The sequence below is a fragment of the Chiloscyllium plagiosum genome, unplaced genomic scaffold, assembly GCF_037043375.1.
Source record: "Chiloscyllium plagiosum isolate Xiang-an unplaced genomic scaffold, Cpla_swu_hap1 HiC_scaffold_34, whole genome shotgun sequence".
In the NCBI taxonomy this organism is placed as follows: Eukaryota; Metazoa; Chordata; class Chondrichthyes; order Orectolobiformes; family Hemiscylliidae; genus Chiloscyllium; species Chiloscyllium plagiosum.
In genome coordinates, this window is record NW_028270172.1 from 11,413,028 (window position 1) to 11,426,178 (window position 13,151).

Below are 13,151 nucleotides of genomic sequence, written 5' to 3' on the forward strand. Positions count from 1 at the left end.
ATGAGGCTTTAGCTGTGTTCTACTGCACAGGAAAGGACATTACCTCCTTATTTGGAGGTCTGATGGCTTCTGGTTTGATCATTCACATCCACAGGCTGTTCAGCTGCCTGAGAGCAAATCACAATTGTTTACAGGGAGAATGCCTTTGTCCTTGACTGGTCAGCACTCCACAGACCAATGAGCTACTTGTTGCTGGCTAAATCCCATTCATTCACAATTCATAGTGCCAGTTTAGCTGGAACTAACCCCCCCCCCCCCAATTGGTTAATCAAACAAAAGTGTAAATAGCATTTGCAAGAAGTTTGGTAGCGTGCCTTTAAAAAGTGCAGCCAGTCCCTTCCACCAACTTTGTTTTTGTTTTTAAAACAAACCTTGTCCCATTTTGAAGGGCTCCTGCCTGCAACGTTGATTTTCCTGCTTCTCGGATGCTGCCTGACCTGCTGTGCATTTCCAGCAACACTCTCATCTTGACTCTGATCTCCAGCATCTGAAGTCCTCACTTCCGCCTCGTTGATTTAAACCTTACTGCGAATCCTCTTGCAAGGATGCCTACCTTGAAGAAGTTCTCCTCCTCGCTCTACAAAGATCTCAGTGAATCTCTCTCTACCAGCAACCCCCAGATCATCTCCTCTGCCCTCTCATCCCTGATGAAGTGCTCCTGTCTGAAACGTCGATTTTCCTGCTCCTCAGATGCTGCCTAACCTGCTGTGCTTTTCCAGCACCACTCTCATCTTGGCCCCTTGTCCCATTTCAGTCCACAATCAGAAATACATAAAAATAAAACCAAATCAGAGAAGTGACTTGTTAGAGGTGTACAAGATGTTGAGAGGTATAGATAGAGTGGATAATCAGAGACTTTTTCCCAGAATGGAAATGTCTATCACGAGGGGGAGTAACCTTAAGGTCATTGGAGGAAGGTTTAGGGGAGATGTCAGAGGTAGGTTCTTTACAGAGAATGGTGGGTGTGTGGAATGCACTGCCAGCAGTGGGGTAGTGGAGTCAGATACATTAGGGACATTTAAACTGACTCTTGGATAGGCACATGGAAGTTAGTAAACTGAAGGGTAGGTAGGTTAGTGATCTTAGAGTAGGATAAAAGGCAGGCACAACATCAAGAGCCAAAGGGCCTGTACTGTTCTGTGTTGAGTGTTTAAAATCCAGTTTCTTAACCTGGTTCTGGACATTCCCAGCTATGGGAATCATCGTTCCAGTGTCTACACTGTTGAAACATGTAAGAATGTTGTACACGTGAATGAGATAACCTCTCATTCTTCCACACAGCAGAGAAGATAGGCCCAGTCTAATTAATCTTTGCTCATAGGACAATCCCTCTATCCCAGGAATCAGTCTGGTGAACCTTTGTTGCACTTCCTGCATGGCTAGCACATCTTTCCTTAAGGAAGGAGATCAAAAAGACGAACAAAACCCCAGGTTTGGCCTCACCAAGGCACTAAGTAATTGCAATAAGCCACCTTTACTCCTAAACTGAATCCTGTTATAATAAAGGCCAGCATGTAATTTGTTTTCTTAACTGCTTGCTGTTCAATCAGTGCTGAGCTATTAAAACCAATATGCAATGGGGAAAAAGACCTCAACCCAACTTTGGGTTAAATATCGGCTGATTGTCCAAGGGAGTTGATGTGCGTTGACAACAAAACTCAGAAGTTCTTGTCTTCACGGAAGACCAGAATATTACTGTCAGGAAAAACAAAGACTGAGTTCATTCTCTTTTCAAACATTTTTAACGTGTTGTGACAGATGCACAGTAGGCACAAGACAGCTAGAAATAGACACAGATTTAAATCTGGGTTGGTTATGTTCAGCATAGTTCAAACACATCATTTTCACTGAAAGTTCACTCCCAGATGACGATGAGAGCAGCATTGCAATAACTGGCCTCAAGTGTTTCTAATGGGTCAGTTACAGATTTTTCACAGAAGTTCAATGTTGTTTAAAAGACATATTGAGGCTTTTTGTCTTGCACTCATCAAGTCAAAGGCTACAGAAGCCAAATTTAAAACAATCAGGGCAACTTTTACTGCAACAGTAAAGGATGCTGATTGGTTGGCAAGTTGAGTCTGATTGGCCAAACTGTTGCAATGGCGAAAGCAATAGGGAACTCGTGATCCTGGGTAATTAAAAGTCACAAGGTTAAACAAAATTCCATTGTTTTCAGTGATTGTGTTTGACTATATGTCTCATCTAGCAAGTGTAAATGAGCCATGTTAAAGTTTGACTGCATTAATCTGATTGTAGATATTAGCACACTCAAAATTGTTCAGCAAGTGCTGCTGAATCACATCCAACAGTCAGCATGCTGTTTTGGATTTTTGCTAATAGCTAAATTAACAATTTAATATAACCAATCAAGCTGTTAACGTGGCTCATTGACATTACACTGAAATTAGCTCTCTGCAAGGAATATATTCAAGCCTTGTGCCTTTTGTAAATAATCTGGAAATGTAAGGGGGTATGAGACTTCCCCATTGCCTTCTCCATTGTAATGTCTTGGTCATACCAAAGTAGCCTGCAACAAATCTGCACCCTGTTCCTCTGCAGGATAACTTGTCAGCTTTATTTGAAATTTGGCATTTTTGCATTTGTCCTCATGAGTGCAGGATTTAGAGTTTCAGTAACATGTTTTTCTGTGCAGCAAGATTGATGAAAACGTTAACAGGAGCTCACAATGTTTACAGTGTCTGTCACATTGGAAGATGTCCCAAGGCACTCAGGGGAGCTTTATCAAACAAAATATGGCACTGGGTCATGTGAAGAAAATATTTGGGCTGAAAATGAAAAACTTGTTGATAGAGGTAGGTTCTAAGGAACAAATTGAAAGAGAGGCAAGGAGACTTAGGGAATTCCTAAAGAGCTCAAGGTCCACGTAGCTGGTATCTAGAGAGATGGAAATGGAGAATGAGCAAGTCAGCTCCAGCCACATACCAATGAGGCCGGTTACTTCATCCTGGATAGTGTCGAACATCACAAGGTTGAATTCCCAATAAGGGTCAATGCACAACCAACATTTTGCAAGGTTCAGCAAATGCCTTACACACAGTGAGAAACAGCAAGAGGTGGATAGATTAGAAATGCCTTACACACAGTGAGAAACAGCAAGAGGTGGATAGATTAGAAATGCCTTACACACAGTGAGAAACAGCAAGAGGTGGATAGATTAGAAATGCCTTACACACAGTGAGAAACAGCAAGAGGTGGATAGATTAGAAATGCCTTACACACAGTGAGAAACAGCAAGAGGTGGATAGATTAGAAAGAGTAATTAAGAAAGTGAAAAGTAGCAAATGGGCTGCACCCATTGTTGTTATTCAAAAGCCAGACAGCAAGGAGATGGTGATGGTGTAGTGGTAATGTCACTGGACTAGTGATCCCAAACACCAGGCTAATATCTACAGGGCAGGAGTTTGAATCCTGCTATTGGGGGGAGGGTTACATTTGCAATCAGTCAAAAAAAAAGCTAGAATTAAGTGGTGGCCACGTAACCACCGTCAATTATTGCAAAAAGCAGCCAGGTCTATCTCCTAATGATTTATTTATGACTGAAAGAAACAGGGAAGTTCTCTTGGTGGTGCAGTGAAGCAAGAGACCTGGGTTCAAGTCCTAACTGTTCCAGAAGTGCAGCAATTCAATCAGATAAAATCTTTGAACATGTTGATGAGGAAAATAGGTTAAATAAGTACTTTTTTATATAAAAAAAGGAACAGGTTGTGGTTATTAATTGTCTGAGCACATAATAAGAGGGAGCACCTCTGACATTGGGAGTGGGGTGAATGGGTAACACTGAGGAAGTGAGTAAACTCTCTCCACAAAAAAGTGTCTAAGTTGCATTCTCACCAACCCAGCTTAGATTCTAATAACACTGTTCAGATATGAGGAGATATAAACAAGGTGATAAAGAACAATACTTACTCACTGTCTACTGGTGGCAATTCATTTTGTAAATTAACCACAAGGTAGATTTGTCAAATTTTTTTATTCACTTGAGAGATAGGGGTATTGCTGGTTGGGCCAGCATTTATTGCCTGTCCCTAGTTGCCCCTTGAGAAGGTGATGGAGAACTGTCTTCTTGAGCCACTGCAGTTCATGTACAGCAGGTAAATTCCCAATGTCCTTAGGGTGGGAATTCCAGAATTTTGACCCAGAGACAGTGAAGGAATGACTATATACTTCCAAGTCAGGACAGTGAGTGGCTTGAAGGGGAACTTGTAGGGGGTGGTGTTTCCATTTATCTGCTGCCCTTGTCCTTCTGGATGGAAGTGGTCATGGGTTTCGAAGGTGCTGTCTGAGGATCTTTGGTGAATATCTGTAGTGCATCCTGTAGATAGTACACACTACTGCTACTGAACACTGGTGGTGGAGTGATTAGTATTAACTGACAAGAGCAATGAATTACCTGCCATTGTAAAAGGTTAGCATTGGGCCATCCACTGTGGTTGTAGGTTTCCAGAGTGTCATGGAACAAGTACCAGGTGAGATGAAAGGCAAGTCCTACTTCTTGGATGATATTAAACCAAACGGTAAGACAGAAAGAGAACATTGTAAAGTTGAAGAAAGTCCTAGATCAAGCTTAGGAGGGTGGTATTAAAGCAAAAGTAATGTTTCTTGCTGCAGAGGACTAACTGAATTCTAGCTACAAGGTTGCCTGTGAATTACTTTACACCCACAAATGACATGGGAGTGTCTGCCAGAGAAATGAATGAGAAAATCACAAGGATGGGTTGCTGAGTACTCAATTACATCATGAATTACTGGCCTAAAGGGTGACGATGCTGAGACATTGCAGGAGAATTTCACCTGTGTAATGATTGGGGTGTGGATAAATGGTGTTACCAGTGGAGTTTAGGATGTAGGAGTCCTACAAGACATGGAGAGATTATTCGAGGGTAATGCTAGATCAAGGCAGAATTCCATTCCCTAAGGCACGTCCTCTCCCTGCCTCCTGTGGCTGTGACAATTCCTCTGTACTTGACAGTCATTAAATGGATCAGTGCTTCAAATTGTAAAGTAATGGGGAGGCAGTGGTGTAGTGGTAATGGCACTGGACTAATCAATCCAGAATCTCGGGCTCAGGTTCAGAGGACTGAGATTCAGATCCCACCCAATTCAACAAAATTCTGGAATTAAGAGTCCAGTGATGATTGTGAAACAACCATCAACAGCCATAAAAGTCCATCTAGTTCTCGAGGGAAATAAATCCACATCTTTACCCTGGTCTGGTTTATGTGTAACTCTAGACCTACAACAATGTGGTTGACTCTTAAATGACCCCTGGGAATAAATCACATCCCATGGGAGTGGAGGCTAAAATGGCACGTAGATTGTGATGAGGATTCACAAAATGTCATCATTTGGAACCTTAGGTTCTAAAGTGACAAACCACGTAAAGCTTTCTGTAGACAATACTGGAGAAACTCAGTAGATCTGGCCGCATCTGTGGAGAGAGAGAAACAGTCAATAGTTCTAGCCCAGTATGGCTTACTCGGATTTGAAGTGGGCAGGAGGGTACATTTTTTTTATATTGAAGTGGGAGAATGAGCTGGTGGAACAGATAAGTAGGGTGCCCCAGAAAAGGTGGCGAAGGGAATACAATTGGTAGAAGAGGAGTAATATTGATGCAGATTAGGTACTAATGGTCAGTGTGAAGAGTAGAGAACAGACTAGCCCCACTAAGAGCAAACCCATACAAACAAGACACTGGAAGGTGGGGGTGTAATTGAAATGGAGAGTGGTGCTTATGCTCTGAAATAGTTGAACTCAGCATCAAGTCCTGAAAGTCGTCAAGTGTTGAAGCAGAAAATGAAGTGCTGTTCCTTCAGCTTCAGTTGGGCTTCACTGCAACACCATAGTAGATCTAAGACAGAAATATTAACTGGAGAGCAAGCTGGGGTAGTGAAATAGCAAGAAACAAAGAGGTTGGGGTCATTCTTACAGAGTGGAAGTGTTCTGCAAAGTGATCACCAAGTCTGTGCTAGGCCTTGCCTCCGTAGAAGAGACCACATTGTGAGCAGCTAAAGTAGTGAAAGCAGAACTAGTAAAACACTGCTTTATGCAGGTGGTGTGTTTAGGGCCTTAGACAGTGAAGGTGGAGGAAGAAAAAGGCAAGTTATAGAGTCACACAGCATGGAAACAGACCCTTAGATTCAACTAGTCTATGCTGAATGTGATCCCAAACTAAACTCGTCCCACCTTCCTGCTCCTGGCCCATATCCCTCCAAAATCTTTCTTATTCATGTTTCCATCCAAATATCTTTTAAACATTGTAATTGCACCCACATCCACCTCTCCTTCATTTGGTTGAACTTGGTATTAACAAATTGCATAAGTAAAACTTATGGTCTATCAAGCCAGGTCTCATACTGGAATGCAACTTCTCCAATATTACCATGAGCTGTGACTAAATTGTAATTATTTAAGGTTTAAATTAGAAATTACCTCAACATCACATCCAAAAGACTGACAGCAACGTTTAGCATCTATTTACTCTTTCCCCAATATAATATTTCCTTTAATATTTAATACTATATATTTCAAATTCGAAGCAATCAAATGTAATTCTCACACATGAAGTTTATCCCTTCCATTTATTGTAAATTCTCAAACCAGAGGAGCATTGGGAAACAAACCCAGGATTACTGTTGCAAAAACAGAAATTGCTGAAAAAGCAGTTCTGAGGAAGGGTCACTCAACCCAGAACATTAACTCTGACTCACCCCCCCGCCCCCCCCCATGGATGCTGCCAGCCCCGCTCAGTGTTTCCAGCAGCTTTTGTTTTTATTTCTGATTTACAGCATTCACATTTTTTTTTGTTTTTTCGTCAGGATTATTGTTGACTTGACTGCCACCCCTCTAACATATCATCACCCTTCACTTCCCCTGGCTAGTAAACCCCCACAGAAGCTGTTGGAAAGGACAGGAACATGGTCCATTGTCAGCAAGTGCTACTCTCAAGAACAAAATACTATTGTACCACAACATTCAAACCAACATAGAGGTGTGTTGTATGGAAAACTAATATGCCACATTCAAAACATCAGGCTTCAAGGGTTGGACGTCTGGCATTACCAGTTGTTACTACAGGCTATGTTTACCAATTTTCACAGCAGTTTCATATCCACCGAGATATTCACCAACATCACTTCCCAGAGAAACCTTACAGCAGGGAGATCTTCATCCTATTTGAACTGAGATCGAGCCTAGAGATCCCAGAATCCTGATCTACTCCAATTGTGACAGTTCTCTTTCATATTGTGTTGTGGTCCAAACCAGGAAAATCTTGTTACTCAACACAGTACCATGGATATTTGAATGAAGCAATAGTGTTTTCTTAAAATAAAGAAAGTAATGTCCTATATGACAATATAGTTGTTGGTACTGCAGAATTTGAGCACTGCTGAAAAAAAAAACATTTTGAAGAAGCTTTTCAGTCTTGTACACATCAGGATAATTTGCAAGAATACCAGTTTAAGGAGAAAACCCATATTTATGCTGAAGGAGAGGAGACTGCTGATTGGTTGGCAAGTGAACTGACCACAGTGCTGTGTTCTTTGTATGGCATTCTGTCTACAGTGTACTATTAATTTGTTTCTCACGAGTTTGATACGGATACAACAAAATAAAGACGAGCTCCATCATGAGGAAAGACTTGCATTTGTTTAGTCCTGCAAGTGATGACTTGGATCTCACTGCCACCGGAAGGTAGTGGGAACGGAGATGGTCAACTACATCAAGATGGAGATGGTCAGACAGTCGAGCAACCTGCAGGACTACAGGGACAGAGCAGGAGAATGGGACGGACTGGTTTGCCCTGCAGAGAGCTGATGTGGACCTGACATGGTGAATGGCCTCTATCTGAACCCTAAGGAAGAGACCTGAATGGAAAGCATTCGCGAGCAGGTTACTTTGTGATCTCTTGTAGAGAGGAGCTTTGCTAGCATAATGCCAGTCAAAAAATCATCTCAGCTCAGGCTAATTTACTTGGGATGCTATGATGATGGGTGTGGGTGTTCATTTTTAAGGCTGATTTAATCGAAATTTGTGAAATCAAAATCAAAAAGCACTTAAAGCATCTTCTAATCAGTATTTGACTTTATGGATCTTTTTGAGACTTAGAACATGCTTAAACCTTACTTTTTTGCTTCAGAGATTTTTTTGGGGTACGGATTATGTTACAGTTCACACAACACATTACAAACCTCTCGGATTGAAAGCCATGGAGGACACAAACACATTCTTGAAGGGGGCCAGCACAGACAAGGTAGGCTGAACAGCCTCAGAGCCGTGACTATTCTGAGACTTGACAGACACATTGCAGACTCAATCTCTACAACTTTGGGGCCAAAATACAGGTCATTCTGTTATAACACACATTTCATCAATGCAAATCTGCTGTAACGCGATTGATGAACAACGCAAACTTTTAAAATGTCTGTTGGCTGTAATGTGATTACATCACCAACACTTTTCGCACTATTTCTAAAGCACAATTTTTCAATAAAGTGGAGTTGCACAAGAACATAACTATCACATTAGAGAAGAACTGACTGTAATAATTTCATTTTAAAACATCAGATACAATGGGAGTTGCTCTTATCAGACTCAATACATTAATATATACAATCATAAAACTTTACTGAAAGTTTTGGGCAAAGGTTTAGGCCAGGGGAAGAGGAGGGGGAAGATTTCAAAGCCAAATTTTAAGGATGAACATAGAAAGAGCACAATGTTCCAACCAAGATCAAGGGAGTTGATGGATTGATTCTGTTTTTATGACCACAATACATTCACCTAGAAAAAAAACTTTTGACAAAGAACACTGACAATGACTGCATTCCCTCAGAACAGATTCAAATTCTTAACAACAATGCCTCACCAACATGATATTTTTTCTATTCTTTCATGGGACTTGGGCATCATTGGCTAGGCCAGCGTGTGTTGCCTGTCCCTAATTGCCCTTGAACTGAGCAACTTGCTCGGGCCTTTTCAGAAGGCAGGTAAGAGTCAACCATGTTGCTGAGAGTCTGGAGTCAAACATAGGCCCAGGCCAGACTTCCTAACAGGAAGTTATGAACCAAGATGGGGTTTTACAACAAATTAAGGTGACCCTGATGGACATTGTCAAAGAGATCAGCTTCCATTTTCAGATATACTGAATGCAATTTAAAAATTCCACCAGCTGCCGTGGCTAGATATGAACTTGTGTCCTTGGAGCATTAGCCCAGGCTTCTGGATCGCTGGACCAGTAAAATTCCCACTGTGCCACCATCGGCCCACACGACCTGTCAACCCCACACACGACCATTCGCCATGGATCCTTTCCCCGTTCTGGGAACACGGTCACGTGACAAATTTGATTTGACGTGTGAAAATTTTTTTTAATATATAAGAAAACAAAAAAAAATCCTTCAGAATGTTCACGTGAAGCTGACTTCAAAACAATTTGGTACGACAGTGGGCACTTGAATTTTGGTGACACGGCAACACTGTAACACGGGGGACCGTCAGCCAATCAGTCTTTTCAAATTTAGTAAACGATCGAGCCTTTGAAGGATTGTTACACACTGGAAGGTGCTCCTGTTTCTTGTCTCTGTCCCTCTTCAGTGGGTGAGGAAGGTTACATGAGAGGCTGTCATTACCCAGACTCCTCAGGGGGTTGGGGGGGGGGGGGGGGGGGGGGGGGAAGGTCGGGGGTGGTTTTTGAATCTCCAGTGTCAGTCCGGACTAGTGGGCAGTAAGATCCCATTTCAAGGAGGGGCTAGTATTTGGGCTGGTAGATGGAGCCAGGTGTTCTGCTGTCGATGTGCTTCAGGTGACACATGTGACAGAGCAAGTGTCCGTCCAGGGGGTAGCAACGGTGGTCTTCTTCATCATTCAGCTCCATGCCGCAGTCCTGGCAACGGTGAGAGAACAAGCGTCAAAGTGATGCTACAGCGAAAAAAAAAATCACAGCAGAGCAGGCTAAAATTTCACAGGAAACAGGAGGCGGCTATTCAGCCCTTCAATACAGTCATGGCTGATCATCTCAGTCCCCTGTTCCTGCTTTCTTTGATCCCGTTAGCCCCAATGACTATATCTAACTCCTTCTTAGAAACATCCAGTGTTTTGGCCTTAACTGCTTCCTGTGGCAGAGAATTCCACAGGCTTCCCACTCTCTGGGTGAAGAACGTTTACCTCATCTCAATGCTAAATAGCCTACCCTGTATCGTTAGACCGTGACTCCTGGTTCTTGACTCCCCGATCACTGGGAACATCCTTCCCGTGTTTATTCTGTCTAATCATGTTAGAAATGTCTCCTCAACTCAGTCCTAAATGGCCCACCCAATGTCCTCAGACTTTGACCCTTTGATCTTGCCCCAGCTCACAGCCACACTCTCCCAGACCTGCAACAGACCTCTGCGTTTCTACATCCTCAGAAGGATTCATGCGCTCAACAAACGGTTTTTCTCCACCACATCGGACATAAAAGAACGCAAGTCAAACAAACTTTCATGTATTTCCCTCAATACACGGGTTTCCTAGAACCTTCCAGAACTTTCTCCTGGCCTCTGGTATCACCCCAACACCATTAGCCACACAGCCGCTCCTTCCACAACTGCCGGGTCGGTCACTTCCTCCCCCCCGCTGCCACCACACAGACCACAGCTGCTGCTGACCACACTACCTCCGCGATCACCGTCCACCCAACCAACTCTGTGACTGCTGGGAAGACTAACGCTGCAGGATTCACCGTCCCTAGCACAGATGCGGTCCCTACCTTGCACGTCACTTCCGCCCCCGCAGTTGCCACTACAGCAGCCACTTCTGCCCCTAAAGACATCACTCACCTGGACACAGAAGACTCTATCGCCAACATCACTTCCATCACCAGTGACGTCACCCGCCGAGCAGGTAACTGAAATGTCGCCCGCATCACTCGTGACGTCACTTCCACCCCTGTGGACACAGCTATAAGCCCCACTTATGCCCCCTTTGTGAGTGTCACTTTCGTTGGTGACATCATTCCTGACCCTATAATCACACCCACTCAAGCGACTGTCTCTACCCCCACCTCCAGATCCAGTCCAGTCCAGATCCTGGCTCCCAGCCCTGCCGTGTGTTCACCATTCCCCCAGACATCCCCCTCACGGAGGACAAACATTTAGTCTTCAAAGGCCTCACCTTTATCCCTCGACGCTCCCTAATTAATTAGTTCAACACATGCTGCAAGCTTGAACGTTTCTTCCTCCGTCTCCACCTCCGGGCCCACTTTATCAATCAAGACACCCGCCCTCCCACCAAGGACCCCTTCTCCCACCTCCAACACATCCTATCCATCTGGACATGCCTTGCCAGCCTGCTACCCACCCTTGACCTCTTCATTTTAAACTGCTGCCATGACATCGACCGCCTCAACATGTCCACCCCCCTCCCCCACTCCAACCTCTTGCCCTCACAACATGCAGCCCTTCATTCCCTTTGCTCCAACCACAACTTCGCCATCAAACCCGCAGACAAGGGGGACAAGTAGCAGTGTGTGGCACTGACTTCTATGCTGCTGAAAACTGGCGCCAACTCAGACACCTCCTCCTCCTGCCCCCTTGATCACAACCTCACCTCCCATCACCAAACCATCATCTCCCAAACCATCCACAACCCCATCACCTCTGGGAACCACCCATCCACAGCCTCCAACCTCATTGTCCGTGAACCCTCCGCCACCCGAATCTCCCTCCTTCCCAAGATTCACAAACCTGACTGCTCCAGTCAACCCATTGTCTCAGCCTGCGCCTGTCCCATCGAATGGATCTCTTCCTACCTCAACTCCGCCCTGTCCCCCTTAGTCCAGGAACTCCCCACCTATGTTCGTGACACCACCCACGCCCTTTACCTCCTTCAAAATTTTCATTTCCCCGCCCCCAATGCCTCATCTTCACCATGGACATCCAGTCCCTGTATATATCCCTCCGCCACGACGAAGGTATCCAAGCCCTGGGTTTCTTCCTCTCACATCGTCCCAACTAGTACCCTTCCACTGACACCCTCATCCGTCTGGCTGAACTGATCCTCACCCTCAATAACATCGCCTTCGTATCCTCCCACTTCCTCCAAATCAAAGGGGTAGCCATGGGCACCCACATGGGCCCCAGGTATGCCTGCCTCTTTGTCGGCTATGTAGAATAGTCCATCTTCTGTAGTTACACCGGCACCATTCCTTACCTGTTCCTCTGCTACACTGATGACTGCATTGGTGCCACCTCGTGCCCCCATGATGAGGTTGAGCAGCTCACCAACTTTACCAACACCTTCCACCCTGACCTCAAACTCACCTGGATCATCTCGGACACCTCCCTCCCCTTCCTGGAACTCTACATCTCTGGTGACCGACTAAACACTGACATCTACTACAAGCCCACCGACTCCCACAGCTACCTGGACTACACCTCCTCTCACTCTACCTCCTGTAAAAACACCACCCCTTCTTCCTAATTCCTCTGCCTCCGCTGCATCTCTTCCCAGGATGATCAATTCCACCTCAAAGTCCCAGGTGACCTCCTTCCTCTTTCTTCCACGATCGCAACTTCCCTTCCCACGTGGTTAACGATGCCTTCCAGCGCACCTCCCCCACTTCACGCACCACCGCCCTTGAACCCCACCCCTTTCAACACAAGGACAGAACCCACAGTCCTCACCTTCCATCCCACCTGCCTCCATATACATCGCATCATCCTCCGCCACTTCCACCACCTCTAAACGGATACCACCAAAGATATATTTCCCTCCCCACTCCTATCAGCATTCCAGAGAGACCATTCCCTTCGCAACTCCCTCATCAGGTCCACACCCCCCACCAGCCCTCACCCCACTCCTGGCACCTTTCCCTGCCACCGCAAGAAGTTAAAAACCTGCACCCACACCACTCCCCTCACCTCCGTCCAAGATTCCAAGGGATCCTTCCACATCCATCAGAAATTTACCTGTACCTCTACCAATGTCATCTACTGCATCCATTGCGCCCAATGTGGTCTCCTCTACATTGGGGAGACAGGACACCATCTTGCGGATCGTTTCAGAGAACATCTCTGGGACACCCGTACCCATCAACCGCACCGTCCTGTGGCTGAACACTTTAACTCCCCCTCCCACTCCATCAATGACAT

The 13,151-nt window shown here is 44.9% G+C and overlaps 1 protein-coding gene across 1 annotated transcript in view; it reads right to left on the reverse strand.

The window, feature by feature from the left end:
- Window positions 1–6,580: 6,580 nt before the first annotated feature.
- Window positions 6,581–13,151, reverse strand: part of LOC122564533 (LIM domain-containing protein 1-like) — a 53,758-nt gene continuing 47,187 nt past the window's right edge. Inside the window, exon 8 of the mRNA XM_043719583.2 lies at window positions 6,581–9,904. Coding sequence (XP_043575518.2) covers window positions 9,770–9,904 — 135 coding nt within the window. The 3' untranslated portion in view covers window positions 6,581–9,769. The remainder of the gene's footprint in view (window positions 9,905–13,151) is intronic.